We start from the raw sequence: 17922 nt of genomic DNA, 5'->3' as shown, positions 1-17922 counted from the left end.
AGGAAAGAAGCAAGAGTTTACTGCTGCAAGAAAAAATGAAAACTTTTCTTATTCTCTCTTTTCATCTTAAATCCAAAGAAAAAAGAAACTGGATACAGGACATCTGGTGTGAATTGAGTTTTAGTTTCAGAGTCCAAATTTATACCACTGATAAGAATCCATAGATGCATCTTTTCCTACTTTAAACTTACAGCAATTGGACTCCTAACAGTGTATTTAGCAGACGCCCATACTATGTATCCTTGAGCAGTTTCACTGATTTTGCCACCATATTCAGTGCGAGAGAACGCTACGGAGTATGTTGCCTTCTGATTCACCTTTGAAAAGTAGAGTTTGGAAGGCTTGACAGTCACATCAACTCCTGGTGGGGAAACGATGGCCACTTCATAAGCTGAATTTACATCGCCAACGTTTGTCACAGTCCTTGTGAATGTCTGCGAAGGTCCCAAAGTGACAGCAAATGAAGGGTAGTTCAGCTCACCTTCAGGAATGCTTGGTTTTTCTGAGCATTTAACTTGCTCATGCACAATTATGCTAACTTCGTTATCTGCGTAGCCCAGACCGCATAGGTAAGGAATGTAATCATCAGGTTGGATGTCGTAAACTAATCCTGGGTTGTTTGCTCTTGATGGATTAACGTGGCCTGCCCCAGTGGCAAAGACGTCAGCAGGTTGAAGTGTTTGGTCGACAATGAGTTTGCCTTCCATGTTTAGGGTATCAGCAGTAGTCATGATGGCCGATTTGATAGCAGCAGGTGACCAGTAAGGATGAGAGCTCTTGAGCAAGGCGGCGATGCCACTAAGATGTGGGCATGACATTGACGTGCCAGAAATTATGTTGAAGGTTGATTTTGAGTTCGTATTGTTGTCAAGAGGGAATGGCCATGCAGCTAAAATGCTCACTCCAGGCCCAATGATGTCAGGTTTCAGAATTCCCGGGCTTGCCAGGCTGGGGCCTCGTGATGAGAAGGAAGCAACAAAAGGAGATGATGAGTCTCCAATGACAGTTCCTTTAAATAGGATCGTTGCCATCGGTGCCTGTGTTGAATTTATATACGCTTTGATCTTCAGCCCTGCAGCAAAGCTGACATGTGTTGCAGGAAGAACATGAACATCAGCGTTGGTGCTAAAGCCATCGGCTTCTTCATTCATGAGTATCATGGCAGCACCGCCGGCGTTTTTCACTTCTCCCCCTTTAGCAATTCTGCCTATTCCCCCTCCTCTCTCGCACAAGACTATTTTTCCTTTCACATCCATACCTTCCAATGCTCCCTCACCACATAAAGAGGAATTTGGTTTACCGCTCATGCCAGCATAAACTAGAGGTAATAGTGTTGAAGGGAAGTTACTATGTTGGGAGAGGGATTCACCATCAATTTGTTCACCATTTCCAAGCCTTGCAGTAGCAGAAAATCTTCTATCTACAGTGCTTGCTCCAACTGTTAGTATCCACGGGGCTTCATTAGATAATGTGCCGTTGAAAGGGCCAGAATTTCCAGCTGAACAGCTTACAAATATTCCCTTTTGAATTGCTGCAAATGATCCTATGGCAATAGTATCATTAAATAAAGGAACCGAATCTTCACCAAGGGAAAGTGAGAGCACATCAACACCATCCTGGACAGCTGCATCAAGCCCAGCTAATATATCACTTTCAGGACAATCGTCCCCAGGGTCACCAAAGCACACTTTGTAAATTGCTAAATGAGCGTGAGGCGCGATTCCAACTGCTGTGCCTCTGGCATTTCCTAGCACTTCAGCATCTTTTACAAAGGCACCAGCAGCTGTGCTTGCTGTGTGGGTGCCATGTCCATCTACATCAATTGGTGGTTCAGTTGCTGCTGATCCCTTCTTGGCTTTGGCTGCAATATTGAACGACCTTGCACCAATGAGTTTGTTGTTACAGTCTGAAGCGTTAAAATCGCACCTCCCTTTCCATTTGGCAGGAGGTGGTGGCATTCCTTCATCACTGAATGACGGGTGGCTGGGGAAGATTCCACCATCTAGTACTCCAATGATCACTCCCTTTCCAAAATTCGATTCTTTCCAGAATCCCAGTTCCTGATGCAAACCCAAGAAGCGGGGGGTATGTGTTGTTTGTAGATGTAATATCCTTTCAGGCCGTGCTGAAAGAAAGCCATCCTTCTCTTCCATGCTTTTCACTTCCTCCTGTGTCAATCTTGCTGCAAAACCACTCATTACATTTTGGTATGCGTAAAGCATGCGTTGTTGCTTCTCCGAGCTTGCTGTGCTAACTGGTAAGAACGATTGGTACCAACTCTCGAGATCTTCAAACTCTGCCATAGTTCTGCCTTCTGGTTTTGCGACATGGACAATGTAGTTTAATAAGGTGGTCTTTTCGGTTATTTTAGTTGTGTGCTGAGTAGCTTGAGCAATCTCAGGACAGAAGTTAAGCATGAAAATTAGTAGGAGTAAAGGAATGATAGCCATAGCTGTAAACAAGTTAATTTTCTTCATGAAACAGAAGGAAAAGATACATATATTTATGGCAACTGGGTTGTGTTCCTATGATCGGTTCAAGACCAACATATATAGTAGTAGGGAAAAAAGAGAGAGATCCATGGCCGGCATATTCAGAAGAGTTTGTCAGTGTGAATCAAGCTTTGCTACTGCAGTATCATGGATTATATATGGAATGTCCTGCTGCTTTTGTTTTTATTGTTGCCTTCTTAGTTAAGACGGCAACATGAAACGTCTTTTAGTCTGAAATACTTTTTTTTTTTTTGATAAAACAGATATTTAAATTGAGTGAAAACAAAACTTGATAATTCCACTAACATTCATATTTTAATATTTAAAAAAAATTGCAAAGTGTTCTCCTATTAGTATTATAAGTATTTATAAATTCTTTTACTTAAAGGAGTCCGCTTTTCATAAAATATATATATTTACAAATACTTTATCTAAATTGTAAGAATATAAATCAATTCACATGCATTGATAAAATTTATGAATCGTTTTCTGGTCATGGATATATATTATTCTACCATACTTGCCGCTTAAAAGAAATGGACCTTCATCACCATGCAAAACATGATACTCTGACCTGGTCTTCAAGTTCCCGAATCTATTGCTTTCCATGCCTCATTCTGATGATTTCCTTCTCATTGCGTTTGTCTCCGTGTACATATTTAGCATATATGTTTCCAGAATAAGACTTCATGCAAAAATCTGGAGATGGAATATTTCTGCGGCATCAGTCTTTACCACCCTTAAATATTGACTAAGTCTTGATTTTGCTTTCTTTCCCCTCTAGCTATTGTATTTGTAACCTTTAGTTTTTAGCTCTTTCCGAGGCAAGATGTGTTTAGCCGAATCTGAAATTTGAAAGCAGACCGAAGCCCAGTCCGTCATAAATCAGTATATGCCTTCATGCCGAAACAGGGAGCTTTTCACATCCTCTAGATGTATATGACAAATTTTTCTCGGGTAGAGAAGGCAGGCCGTAGAATATTTACCGTGCAAGTTATGTGGTGTGTCTGGTTAAATTTTTCTTCAAATATAAAAAAATATATTCGGATATTATTAAAAAAAAAATTCAGTGGAAAAAAATTTTAATTTATACGAGGATTGATGTGATATAACTCGGTTAACTTTGTGGATTCAAAAGCAACTCACACGATCCGTAAAAATATAATTTGACTAAAAATAATTTTAAAAGATAATATCTTTTTTTAATATTAAGATAACAACATACTAGATTGACTTGGGTCAACCCGAGTTAACATGTCAAATATGTGATCTGAGTTATGAGACCATGATAACCTAATAAAAAATAAATTAAAACAAATTATAAATCCTAATTTTCAATCAACCCAATGTTAAAAGATGAAATTAAAAAAAAATAAAAAAAACCTAAAAAAGTGAACTGAGTTAATTTATCAAACCCACGACCCAGGTCATAAAACCAAGTTAACCTCATGAAAAACAAATCGAAACAAATTACGAATTTCAATTCCCAATCAGCTCAATATTGAAGGATGAGATTAAAAAAAATTAATTAAAAAATAACATAAAAATAACTGAGTCAATCCGCCAAACTTAGGATACAAGTCAGAAATTAACCTTTTAAATCCTAAACTTCTTCATGAAATTTGAATAACTTCATTATAAAACAATTCAAAACAAATTATATATACAGTATAACCCCTCTTCCTATTTCTCTTTTAGTTTACAGTTACTGTAAAGAATCTCGTGAAATATAACGCCTCAAGTTCTTATGCTGTGCACTCCTTTCGGCACTCAACCCAGAGATTGGTTATGTTTACACCGTTAAACCTCAACACGTAAATGGAACTGAGAGATATGTTACATAGGATGCTCAAATAAGGCCATATTATTCCTGGAGCACTAAATTTGTGAATTAAAGTGAAGGATAGAGAAAGGAGGAGGAAGACGAAGGAAGATAAATTTCTTTGGAACTTCAGCCTGTGATTTTCTAACAAATATGACAGCAAGTATGATAATAGATCCGCGACCTCCTTGCCCTCAGCAATTTTAACAGGCCACCATTGCTACTTTCTCAATAAGGCCTTCCGGATGTATCTCTAGATCTTCAAATACTACTGGGGAGCTTTGAAAAGTGTCTCGTTATAATATGAACTCATCTCAAATAAAGAAGATTATAATATGTTTTTACAAAATCAGAATCAGAGAAAGATCTGTACTAGGCTATAACAAAAGCTGCATAAATGTTTGCCAAGGTTAACCGTAAGGAAAACTTATCATGGTGTCTCTTTAACGCTAAGACATTATCAATCAACAGTCAGGGACCCAACTGACAGCAGCAAAAAACCCTTACAGCGGAGAGATTCTGATACTCAGTATTATCTAGGTTCTGGCAGCCCGGCATTAAATTACAAAGTCAAATCAATATGAAGGTATGGATTCCAGTTCCAACACAAAATGCCACGGCAAGCAACTCGCATGCGTTGGAGGTGACAAGCAGAACCTAGCCATTGATCGAGACATCGAGTTCTCAGTTATCATTTTAAGTTATTATATCTACTTGGGGACTGATTGTAAAATTCAGATAACAAGTATACTAACCGTTTTCACAAGTAAAACTATCATTTTTACGAGTAAGTTTTCTGATTTTTTTTTAAATTTATTTATACTAACTTTTTTTCTGAATTTTTTTCTACAAGTAAAGAAAAAAAAAAAGGGCTCTTATGTCCAAGAGATCAAGGTAAAAGTAATTTAAGCTCGAGTGGAGTTTTTTTAACCTATAAAAATTGATGTAAGAGGTTTTAGCAATAAAAATCTTAGTTATTTTTATTTTTTTTATTTAGTTTAGAAAATTATATATTATACTTAATAATTATATTTTTTTTTTCTATTTCTAACTTATATATGCTCGTCGTAAAACTTACGCCGGACAATGATTCTCAATGGTTTCTTTTTACAATTATTTTCATGTATCTCAATAGTCATTTTTATCAAGGAATTGACTCGGTTCCTGAGTTTTTTGTAGTTTTCTATTTATAAAAAATATTAATAGTAAAAGTATTTTTTATTTATTTATACCTAAGAATAGACTCATGAATGGTAATACAATGTCTTTTTGTTGCCTGAGAACGACTTCTATGGCACAGTCACTTGCATCAAACACCAATTCGAATGGGAGTTCCCAATCTAGTGCACAAATTATTGGGGCTGAAATGAATTTTTCTTTCAAAAGGTTAAACGCTTGCAAACAATCATTAGAAAAATCGAATCCGAACTCAGGAGATGAAAATGCAAAAGAACAGATCATTATTCTCATTGAGTCGACACCACTGTTCCAGAAGATTTGTAATCTTCTTGTTTATTTGACGGAACCTAAACAGTCTCAAACAAGCTTGTCGATTTCAGCTAGAAATAGAATACTAACTCACTCATCAGACCTAATAGGAGTTTTCATGGCTGATCAGAGATTTGTCTCTGCCATTTTGTCCGGCACCTAATCTTCATTGGAGAAAGAAACCAATATTTGGCTTCTAATTGAATGCTTATCTGAAACCCACCTGATATATCCTTGACCTATTGGATCATTGTTTGACTCAGATGTTGCAGTAAAAGTCACAGAGTATGTTGCAGTCTGTTCTGTGTTAGTGAATATAATGTTTTTAGGTGTCACGGTAACATTTACCCCTGGTGGTGGATCGACGAAGGCAGTGTAAGATGAGTTGGGAGGGCCAACATTTGTTACCGTTCTGGTATAGGTCTGAGTTGCGGGATTAGGCCCATACACGATTGAAAAGGAAGGATAATTCAGTTGTGCTTCTAGTATGCTTGACTCTTCTGAGCAGTTGACTTGGCGCTGCACAATGTAGCTTATGTCTTTGTCTGGGTAACCCAAGCCACATAGGTAAGGGATGTAATCATCAGGCTGGATATCATAAACAAGACCAGGATCACTTGCTTTTGATGGGTTAACTTGGCCTGCTCCAGTGGCCAATATATCAGCAGGTAAAAGCCTCTCGTCCAGAATTGGCTGGTTGCCAAGGTTTACTAAATCAGCAGTAGTCATGATAGCAGATTTGATGGCAGCAGGAGACCAGTCAGGGTGGGCACTTTTCAGCAGAGCAGCAATGCCACTCAGATGTGGGCAAGACATTGAGGTGCCTGAGATAATGTTAAATGTGGACTTCGTATCTGTCTTGTTCTCCACAGAAACTGGCCATGCTGCTAGAATGCTCACGCCAGGGCCAATAATATCGGGTTTCAATATGCCTGGGCTTGCCAAGCTTGGGCCTCTAGAGGAAAATGAAGCAACCGTCGGAGCAGTTTTATCACCAATTTTAGTTCCAAGAAACATGATTGTAGCTGTTGGAACTTGTGTTGAGTTTATGTAGGCTTTGATGCTCAACCCAGCTGAGTAACTCACATGTGATGCAGGAAGTACATGAGCATCTGCTAAGGTGCTATAGCCACTATCCTTGTCATTCATAAGAATCATAGCAGCACCACCGGCATCCTTCACAGCTTGTCCCTTGTCAATTCTTGCTATCCCACCACCTCTCTCACAAAGAACTATCTTGCCTTTGACATCTATATCTGTCAATGATTCTGGTGCACAAAATGCTGCTGATTGAGAACCATGAGCACCTGCATAAACAAGACTCATATATGGAGGTGAATTTGACTGGAAGAGGGATTCGCCAAAAAAATGATTGGAATTCCCAAGCAACACATCTGCTCTTATGCTTCTATCAATGGTGCTTGCTCCAACAGTGAGAATCCACGGGGCCTCATTTGATAAAGAACCATTATATGGACCTTCATTCCCTGCTGAACAACTAACGAAAATTCCCTTCTGAGTTGCTCCAAAAGCTCCCACTGCAATTGAATCTTCAAAAAAAGGCGCTGAGCCACCACCAAGGGAAAGCGAAAGCACATCCACACCATCCTCAACAGCAGCATCCATTGCAGCCAATATATCACTGTCTGCACAACCAAAATCAGAGCAGACTTTGTAAATGGCCAGGTGAGCCAGAGGCGCCATACCAACTGCTGTGCCATTAGCATTGCCAAACACACTGGCATCATTTACAAAATTTCCAGCTGCTGTGCTGGCCGTGTGAGTCCCATGGCCTTCTTCATCGAATGGTGGTGCAGCTTTCGATGAAGTAAAATCTCTTGCACCAATAAGTTTGTTGTTACACACAGTTCCGTTGAAGTTACATTTCCCTTTCCATTTGGTTGGTGGAGGAGGCACTCCTTCATCACTGAATGAAGGGTGATCCGGAGATATTCCAGTGTCCAAAACCCCAATAATCACTCCCTTTCCGTAAGTTGAGTTTCTCCAAAATCCTAAATTTTTTTGCAACCCCAAGAAGTTTGGACTGTGAGTTGTATGTAGAGATAATATCTTTTGGGGCTTTGCAGACAAAAACCCATCCTTATCTTCCATAGCTTTTGCTTCTTCTGCGGTTAGTTTTGCAGCAAACCCAGTGGCGACATGTCTGTAAGAATACACCATGCGTTCCTGGTGGTTTGAACTTGGAATTGTAACTGGTAAAAATGACTTGTACCAGCTGTCCAGGTCATCAGCAGAAACTCCCTCCTCTGGCTTCTGTACAAAGACAATGTAAGTTTCAAATTTGCCTTTTTGACTAGTCTCCGAAGTTCTTAGTGGTTTCCCTTCATCAGTGTATGCTTGAGAGCTAAACATGGAGATGAAGCCAACAAGAAAGACAATCACCATAGTTGGCAACAGTTCAGACCTATTGTTCTCCATTCTAGTGAAAGAGCTAGAAAATGATTGAAATTGTGAATCAATGGACAAACCTAAACACACATTTATGTAGCGTAGGGGAGAGAGTTTGCATATGGAAATGAACGATGGCCGGCATATAGGATGATGGACGTGTCAATTCGTTTCTATTTTACATATTTGCTATATGCAGCCGGAGGTGTATGATCTTGGTAACACCATCCTGCTTGTCTATGCAGTTAACGAGGTGTAATTGCGATTGATCTTATGCGATATGCTTGATTGACCTTGGGATGTTCGTCTTAATCTTGTTTTTCACCATTCCAGGTCATTGCATCTCCTTTTTTTTTATTTTTTTTTCCTTCTTTGAATACAACTAAGAGAACAATACGGCAACCAAAGACGAGCCAAAGGAATAAATAAGCTGTGGGAGACAAAAGGTCGATACTTGATAGAGGGCCAATCCAAATATCGGCATAACATAAAACTGATAACAATAAAGGATTAGCTGAAGGACTGCAGCAACAAAAACAGAAGCAGGAGGAGTTACATTATCTGGAGCAAGAGGTGCACATAGCCACAAACAGTAACATTTATAGCAGCAGCTGCGGCTGCACAGCAATATAATGCATCCTTATTTTGAAACCAGAAATCATCTGAGGCAGATAATTGTTGCACGCATAGAAGTACCGGTAAAACATATTCGGGAAGAAACCTTCAAGCACCAAAAAAGGCAGCTACTTCATATTAGAACAAGAGTTCAGCAGGCAAAAAGGAGGGGGAAGGAAAAGCATCTGGGGAGAAGCCTGTGAACACTTGATCTGAGAGAACCATCAAAATAGACCACCAGAAAACGCAAGAAATATAATTCACCAATGGAGAGCACAAGCAATACAGCAATGAGCCAAGGCAGCAACTACAAGAAATTGTTTCAAAGGCACCATGTTGAGAGCTCAATAGTACTTGTCAGAAACAGAACCTGCTGCAAACTTACACATAAAACAAGGACAAGCAGAATAAACTTCCACAAAAGGTGCATCCAGGACTGGGAGATCAGAACAAAATCGCAGCATCATAGGATGCATCAAGTGTGAACAAAAACGGGAAGAAAAAAAAAAGAACACACAAGATGATGTAATTTGAAGAGCATTTGCACCAGGAAGTAAGGAACTTTGTTGTTTATCATTGAAAATACTTTGAAACTAGGCACAAGAACAACAACCTTCGGCGGAACAAAATACATTTTTTTCTTTATTCAGATTGCCATCTCTAACAGCAAACGTTGCCTAATCTTGTACTGACACCTTATCCTCAATCGAGGCCGGAAACAAAATCAGGCCCTTCTAACCAATGCCGAACAGGAACCCATCTCTAGTAAACTGGAAGTAATATTGCTATCCGCTTCACATTATAAGTCGCCATACCCAGTATGAGTTTCATTGCAAACATGTCCACTCTCATGCTGCCTTGTTCATGAAACTCCAATTTTACAACAAAACCCTTTTATACTCAGTCAATTAAAATAGGTGACAGGCAACAAAGTCACTAAACTAAACTAATCTAACAAAATTATTATCAGCTGTAACTAAAGTTCTTCTAACATTATCAAATTGGGCACAAAATCCACAATTATAACATTGAAAATTGTTCTTCAAAATAAACCCCTAATCTTACAACAAAGCTTTTTTACATACAGTAAGTTAACCAAAAAAAAAAGGGATCAATTTCATTGTTGATTTATCAATTTATTAATCATCAATAATCCTCCGGTGCACGCTTACCCTTCTTAATCTTCTCAAGCTGAACCTGCGTCTCGGTGAAGATCCTCATCCTTTCCATCTCCAAATCCTTAGCAAATTTCATCCTTTGCTTCTCCAAATCCACCATTTGCTTCAACTTCTCGCTCTCTACCCTCTCATAAACCTCCCCAAACCTCTCTATTGCAAGTGCCAATCTCTTAATCCCCTCTCCTTCCACGTCCTCCTCCGCTCTCTCCCTCTCCCCTCCCTCAAACTCCTCATCTTCATCCTCCTCGCTATCAGATTCCACCGCCGCCGCCGCTGCTGCCATTGCCGAATAATTCCTCCTAAAATAATCATCGTCCACCGGTAAAGGCCTCTTCTGCGGCAAAGCCACCGCCAGAGCCGGCGGCTGCGGTGGTGGAGTAGAACTAACCTGAGGAGTCCTCCGGTAAGACGGAGGCAGCGGAAGAGCCACCGGAGGAGACGGTGAGAGATGTTTCTTACCGGATGAATTAAAATTGGATCCAATCAAAGCGTCAAGCCGTTCAAAAAAGGGCCAAGACGACGTCAGGGTTCCGTTGGAGGAAACGACATGAGATTTCTCGATCTTGTATTTCTTCTTAATGGTGTCGATCCGGTTCTTGCACTGGACGTCAGTACGGTACGTTTTCTTGGTGTGGCCGTGAAGCGCGTTGACGGCATCAGCAACATCTTGCCAGTCTTTTTGACGGAGATTGCCTCTGTTAAGCTCGAGATAACGGCGTCCCCAAGCATCAACAAGAGTAGAGGTAGCTTCTTCACTCCAACAATCTTCACGGATTGGTAATGGACGAGAGTGTGGTGTCGTTGACGGAGTAACAGAAGATGACTCGATCAGATCTCCCATGATAGTCGTTGATTGAGAAGGTTGTGGTTGGTGGCTGTTTGGTTTGGTAATTAGGTTTTGGTGTGCTTTGGGTTGAGGAATATTAATTTGTGGGAGAGAGAGGCGAGGGAGATAAAAGGGGAAGGGTGGGATGACTTCGGTGCGGCGAAGGTGACGCGCCGGACAGTACTAGTTTTGGTTTTGGACAACGCGAACAACAATAGTCTTCGGGACGACGTGTCGGGCTGGGACATATCGTGCCGAGTCGGTCCGACCAATAATAGGATTGTTTTGTGTTCAGATTTTGCATAACGTTAGCCCTCCTCGTTATTCTGACTCGGATCCCTTGTACATTAATAACTTGCAATATTTATACCAAGGAAAAAAAAAAACAGAAGAAGAAGAAGAAGAGGGGTTTATAAAATAATAATAAATCCATCCTCTTTATACCAAGAAAATCTTGCACGTTTTGATGTTAAATCATGGTCTTTTTTTCAATGTTTTAGAACTAAAAAAATGGCAGGAATGATTGGCAAAGTAGAATCTGAAATAATTTATTCAAAGGATGAAGAAAACGAAAAGATATCTGAAATAATCAGTCTTCCTTCCCTCTCTGCAGCAGCTCCATAACTAGAGAGTGATATAGCACTCGCTATATATAGGGAGTAGTACTGTAGACAAAGCCACAGTAGAGAGCCCTTTGGAGAACATCAATGCTGCGGGTAAAACATGTATTTTCTAGCTATTATAGCTAGAGAGCTTAATTAGAGAGCAACAATGTGGATGCTCTAATGGAGCCTGACACCATAACAGGGGCAGGTCGATAACATCTCGAATCCATTGTTACTAAACCTTGCTTGGGTTGATTTGGTTAACAGATAAACCCTTACAGATTTTATTAAAAATTATTAAGAAAAATTTTAAAACAATATAAATGAATGTAGATAATAAAAAAAATAAAGTATATATATATTTATTCCGTTTTGAAAACTTAAAAATAATCCATCTAAATATAATTCTTAGTCAAAAATAAAACAGATAAGAATCAAGTTGTTGGCTTCAAGGAAAGAAAGTAACAAATTCTTAGAAGCATATGCCAAAAACATATAGCAGACATACTGGTATTGGAGGCAGGACGATACAGAAAGCTACGAGTCTCGGATTTACAAGCTATGATTATCTCATATTCTTTCTAGGTAACGAAGACTATTTATATTATTTTCTTTAATTTCCTAGAATTATTATGACTTTATTTAATTTGATACTTAAGTTTAGATTTCTTTATAAATAAGGAAATTAAACTCAACTTATAACATAAAATCTTCACGTATTATATCAGGTATTATTAATTAAAAATTATTTAGTAGGTGGTTCAGTAGTAAAAATTTTAGATTAAGAGGTTTGCTCTCCTATAGTTTCAGGTTCGAGTCCTGTAGTTGCTAATATGATGATCACTATAAACTTATATGGTTGTTAAATTCAGGGCCTGTGGGATTAGTCAAGATGTGTGCAAACTGGTTTAAACACCAACGTTAATAAATATATATATATATATATATGTATATATATATATATATATATATATATATATGCAGTTAAATGTAAAGTATTATTAAAGGCAAAATGTTATAAAAGATCAGGTAATCCCCCTCCTTTTTTTTCTTATCAATCCTTCTCTCTAGTTTATTAGCAAGCTGGACACCTTCTCTTTATCTTGAAAATGAATGTTTATTCTCCACCCTCGTGAACTGTTATGATATCAGGAGCTTAAATAGAAAACTTCAAAATATATAGGAACTCAAATAGACATTTAGATAGATTATAAACATCAAAATTGTAATCATCTCCTGTTTAAATAACAATTCTGGATATATAGAAAGGTTAATTAGTCTTCCTGTTATGGTGGCTTTGAAAAAAACTGTTAATCCGTAAATTCATAAAAAAAAAAAAAAAAAAAAAAAAAAAAAAAAAACACTGAAAAAATGAACAAAATTGATAAATTCAAACAACTTGGTAGTTTATTCATTTTCAACTTATTCGAAGGTGATGTTCCCATAAGATGGCTTACGTAAAGTCATAAACAAAGACAAGCTAGCTCAGTGGTAGCTCCTACCAGGGCTCAGAAAGATAAGATGTCACGGTGAGGACCCTAATGAATCTGTTTCTTATTCAAAGATAACAGCAATAGGGCTCCTAACAACATGATCAGCAGAAACCCAATTCAGATATCCCTGAGCAAATGGCACCTTCACATTGGCGGTTCGAGTAAATGTCACTGAATATGTTGCTTTCGAACTGCCCCCGCCGAATTCAATCGCGCTAGGTGTTACCTTAACATCAACACCTTGTGGCGAAATGATTTCAGCAATGTAAGATGATTTAAGAGGACCGACATTTGTTACTGTCCTTGTGTATGCCTGAGGACCAGACCCCAATTTTATGGAAAAAGAAGGATAGTTTAGCTGTGCTTCAGGTATGCTTGAACTATTTGAGCAGGTCACAGGGCGCTGTACGATGATTCCTATAGCCGTGTCATTGTAACCAAGACCACATAAGTAAGGAATGTAGTCGTCAGGTTGAATATCATAAACAAGCCCCGGATCATCTGCTTTCGTTGGGTTCACATGGCCAGAGCCGATGCCAAAGACATCAACTGGAACAAAAAATTGATCAGTAATGGGCATGCCTCCAAGATTTGTTAAATTAGCGGTTGTCATGATTGCAGATTTTATGGCAGCAGGTGACCAGTCAGGGTGCGAGCTTTTGAGCAATGCTGCAATCCCACTAAGATGAGGAGTAGCCATTGAGGTGCCTGAAATCACATTAAAGCCGGGTGTGGTATTCAATCTGTTATCCACTGGATGAAGCCAAGCAGCTAGAATGCGAACACCAGGACCCAAGATGTCCGGTTTCAAGATCCCAGGACTCGCCAAACTAGGGCCTCTCGAGGAAAATATTGCAACCTGGGGGGCATACGGGACACCAAAAACAGTTCCTTTAAAAAGGATCGTGGCCATTGGTGATGATGTTGAGTTTATATAGGCCTTGATACTCAATCCATCTGCATAGGTAACATGTGATGCCGGTAGTACATGGAGACTGGCTGTGGTAACATTGCCATAAAACTCATCATTCATGACAATCATTGCAGCACCACCAGCGTCCTTCACTTCTTGACCTTTATAAACCAATCCTGAATATCCACCTCTTTCACACAGCACAACCTTTCCCCTAACATCAACATCTTTCAAAGACCCTGGATCGCAGAATGCAGCTGATTCATTACCATTGGAACCTGCATAAAAAAGTGGCAACAAAAATGAAGAGAAATTCGTAGGCTGGTAAAAGGATTCCCCGTCATATTGAGCGTTATTTTCAAGCATTACAGTTGCTCTTATGCTTCTGTCAACAGTACTCGCCCCTACGGTTAGGATCCATGGGGCCTCGTTTGATAATGATTCATTAAAAGGACCTGAATTCCCCGCAGCACAACTCACGAAAATGCCCTTTTGAATTGCTCCAAATGCGCCAATTGCAATTGAATCCTCGTAGAAAGGAACTGATGGACCACCAAGTGATAGTGAAAGCACATCGACTCCGTCCTCCACTGCGGTATCCATTCCAGCTAATATGTCGCTTTCTGAACAAGAACCAAACTCGCTACAAACTTGATATATTGCCAAGTGAGCTGATGATGCTATGCCAACTGCAGTGCCGTTGTACTGTTCAAAAAAGCTTGCACCTGGGACGGGATTTCCTGCAGCTGTGCTTGCTGTGTGTGTCCCGTGCCCATGGCCATCAATTGGCGGTGTACCAGCAGAATAGAAATTCCTTGCACCAATGAGCTTGTTGTTACACAAGGTCCCGTTAAATTCACACTTCCCTTTCCATTTTGGAGGCGGGGGAGGCATTCCTTCGTCGCTGAATGAAGGATGATTTGGTGTTACTCCGGTGTCCAAGACTCCAACTATCACTCCTTTGCCATAATTTGAATGATTCCAAAATCCTAAATTCTGTTCTAAACCCAAGAAGTTAGGAGTATGAGTTGTCTTCACGTTCAAAACTTTCTGGGGCCAGGCCGACACGAACCCTTCCTTCGTTTCCATAGCCTTTGCTTCCTGCTTCGTAAGTTTTGCCGCAAACCCTGTGACCACATGGTGGTAGGAATGTATCAAACGCTGTTGGTTTGAGCTTGAGGTAGTAACTGCTGGTAAAAATGATTGATACCAGTTATCTAGATCTTCAGGTTTCGCAGACACCATGCCTTCTGATTTTTTTAAGAACACAATGTAAGTTTCTAGTTTGCTTTCCTGGTTCACAATGGAGTTACTAGTTGATGAACTGACTACTTGATCAGTAATAGCTTGAGTGGAGCTAAACAAGATACTCAGACTAAGGAGTATTGTAACCAACATGGTTGGAAATATTTCGCACCTCCTGTTCTCCATATTAGCAAAAGAATCAGGAAAGCGCTGGATATTTTGAGTGACTCTAAAGTCAAATTTAACATCTTATATATACAGAGAGGAAGGAAGAGAATGTCTGTAATCTGTTGGTATCAACGGTAGCCGGCATACAGTAAGCAGTTGGAAATTCTCTTTGATTGGTAACACTGCGATTGGATCATTACCGCAATTCTTGTTGGACTTGCTAAAGAGCCACAAGAGTATGTCCAAAAGGTTCTGCTTTAGTTCTTGGTAAAGCCGCTAGTCTTTGCCAGAAGAAAGTTGCAATAGATTTTGCAGAACATTGGATTCTGCTCCATTGCCAACTGGTTTATTGTTTTTCTCAAGAACATAGCTCATCCTCTTATTTTAAATATTGGTAATTACACCTTATTCTGGATTCTTTTTTTTTTTTCGATCAGTTCATTCATAGTGAGGACAAGTCGATCCTTGTCTGTGTGACATCTTGTGAAAGTGGAAAAAGCTATGACATTTTGAGCGCAAGCATAAATTCATATGATATGCTCAACTTATCGGATCGTGTTTAAGAACGCAAGACAGCTTTCATCTTGTGCTAGTATTTTCCTGTAATTGCTCAAAACAAATAAACTATGGCTAGCTGTTGATTGTTGTTCCTTGTATATTATCGACAAGCTGTGGGATAAGATAACAAGTAATTAACATCTTCTCCTATAGGGGAGCTTCTTCTTTTTTTTTTGGTAACTTCTGCTGCATAATATTCTGTTGGCTGGATACATTTTTTACATGTTGCCTTGATAGTGTTCTTTGTGGTTCAATTCATCCACTGAACTAAATGATCATAATCAGTCACGTAAGGTGTAACCCTCATGGTGCAATACACAACAACTTGTATATCCAGGCCTCCATATTTTCTTTTTCCCTGTTTTGAACCTGGACGTAGGTTGTCCTGATAAAATTGCTAACAATCATGAGGCAGTAAGTTCTAGTGGTGGCTTCATGGTGTTGTGAAATACTATTCTGCTGTAGCTCGAAAGCAAGTAACAATGACATAGAGGAAACTATGTGAAGTGCAAACCCCATTTCTTTAATTCCTTCCATTGTGGAAAAACAAAAATACACCATTTCTTCACAAGCTATCCTGCGGTTTCTCCTGGAAGCTTCACGAATTACTGACAACAAACTTAACCCTTGTGAAACAATGCAGGCTGCTAGCGTAGTGTCTATATATCATGGAAATATTTTATCATGCACTTTCCCTGCACAGACTAAAATGCTCTTTCTCAATTATAAGAAAAAAGCAAAATGAAAAAGAAAAGGGAAGGATTCACGGGACAAAAGGAAATGGGTGTAGAAGATAAAAAGCATAACAGATATACAATTTGAAAAAAATTAGAGTAGAAGGGAAAGAAACGCACAGTCAACACTGTTTATTTCTAGAGGTGAGAATACAGTGACCTTTTTTAAAAAAATCTTATTAGATAACAATAAAGAATTTGACGAAATCATGAAAAAACTTTATAAAAAATTATTTCTTTCATTGATGAACAGGGCTGATGAGCCGTTCATGTAAAAGTAAAACTGATCTCCTGTTAGGATAAAGGACACCACCATGGTTAAGTTATTACTTGTAAAACTGCTCCTGGACAAGCCGGGATTGGGCAAAAGCACCTGGTCGCCCAAGCCAGACCTAGGGCGAGCAGGATAGCTAGTTGTCCGGGCTTGGCTCAGGCGACCAGGGCTGTTTGAGCTGAAACCCAAATAATTCAAATTCACACACATATAACATAATAAGTTTTTGGGTGTTAAATTTTAGTGAGGATTCAGTTCTATTCACCATTTACACATAATTAAAACTGTTCTTAATGATTGTTGAAAAATTAAACGTTTAAATTTTTGTTTTGATTGGTACAGACGTATAACAAGACAGTGATGGATGAAAGGAAGGGGGAAAGCCTTTAGTTAAGGCAGAGGTTAGGAAATTTCCTTTTCCCTCCTATAATCAGTTTTTCCTTTTATTAATGATAATTAAAGTTTTTTTTATTCAAAACAAAAATTCCTAATTAAATATGCTGACTCCACCATTAAGATTAAAGAATAATATAATTTTGGTCTCAGGTTCGAACCCTTTGGTTGCTCATATGATGGCCACTGGAGGCTTACATGGTCGTTAACTTCAGGGCCCGTGAGATTAGTCGAGGTGCGCGCAAGCTGGCCCGGACACCCACGTTAAACTAAAAAAAAAAAAAAAGAATAATATAATTTTAATTGTATCATAGATACGACCGGCCATTCTAATAAAAGATTTTCCATTAATTACTATTTTTATTGTTGTATTGATTCTTGATTTGGCCCTAATTAAATTGATGTATTTTCTTTTTATATAGTGTCATATTAAATATACGAAATTCAACACAAAATAACTTTGAGGGACAGAGAAAGGGAATTTAATTTTTCTAATCGTTTATTTTTGGAATGATTTTAAAATGATTATAAAAAAATAGAAATTAAATTTTCACTCATTTGTCATTCCAACTAATTTCAAATACAAAAATATTAATAAAAATAAAAATTTATTTTCAAACAATATTGAATAAATTGAGCTTTTCTTTCTCCAATAATGTTTTGTAAAAAACTTTATTAATCAAAATTTTAGTTTTGGACTAAAAATATT

General features: G+C 38.7%; 4 protein-coding genes across 7 annotated transcripts; all 4 read right to left on the bottom strand.

Moving 5' to 3' along the window:
• Positions 1-20: 20 nt before the first annotated feature.
• On the bottom strand, positions 21-2870 carry LOC7465824 (subtilisin-like protease 4). The gene has a single exon (XM_024596623.2). The coding sequence runs from the start codon at positions 2475-2477 to the stop codon at positions 177-179; it is 2301 nt and encodes a 766-aa protein (XP_024452391.2). The 5' UTR covers positions 2478-2870; the 3' UTR covers positions 21-176.
• A 2811-nt stretch (positions 2871-5681) lies between these two features.
• Positions 5682-8576, bottom strand: LOC7465823 (subtilisin-like protease). Its single transcript, XM_052451742.1, has one exon. It carries the CDS (start codon positions 8239-8241, stop codon positions 5962-5964), a length of 2280 nt encoding a protein of 759 aa, XP_052307702.1. The 5' UTR covers positions 8242-8576; the 3' UTR covers positions 5682-5961.
• A 2-nt stretch (positions 8577-8578) lies between these two features.
• LOC7465822 (trihelix transcription factor ENAP1) lies at positions 8579-11432 on the bottom strand. Of its 4 annotated transcripts, none has more exons than XM_052451743.1 (2): positions 9999-11432; positions 8579-8733 (listed from the first exon to the last, which is right to left on the bottom strand). In XM_052451743.1, exons 1-2 carry the CDS (start codon positions 10843-10845, stop codon positions 8594-8596), a joined length of 987 nt encoding a protein of 328 aa, XP_052307703.1. In that variant the 5' UTR covers positions 10846-11432; the 3' UTR covers positions 8579-8593. The 4 variants fall into 4 exon arrangements, with proteins under 4 accessions (XP_052307703.1, XP_052307705.1, XP_052307704.1 ...); XM_052451745.1 differs by lacking the exon at positions 8579-8733 and adding an exon at positions 8767-9133; XM_052451744.1 differs by lacking the exon at positions 8579-8733 and adding an exon at positions 9381-9618.
• Positions 11433-12862: 1430 nt separating this feature from the next.
• On the bottom strand, positions 12863-15294 carry LOC7479241 (subtilisin-like protease). The gene has a single exon (XM_002303512.4). It carries the CDS (start codon positions 15270-15272, stop codon positions 12990-12992), a length of 2283 nt encoding a protein of 760 aa, XP_002303548.3. The 5' UTR covers positions 15273-15294; the 3' UTR covers positions 12863-12989.
• Positions 15295-17922: the final 2628 nt, after the last annotated feature.

This window comes from Populus trichocarpa, chromosome 3 (assembly GCF_000002775.5).
Source record: "Populus trichocarpa isolate Nisqually-1 chromosome 3, P.trichocarpa_v4.1, whole genome shotgun sequence".
NCBI classification, from domain to species: domain Eukaryota; kingdom Viridiplantae; phylum Streptophyta; class Magnoliopsida; order Malpighiales; family Salicaceae; genus Populus; species Populus trichocarpa.
The sequence above is the reverse complement of the archived record's forward strand: the minus strand, read 5'-3'. Positions and strand labels throughout refer to the sequence as shown.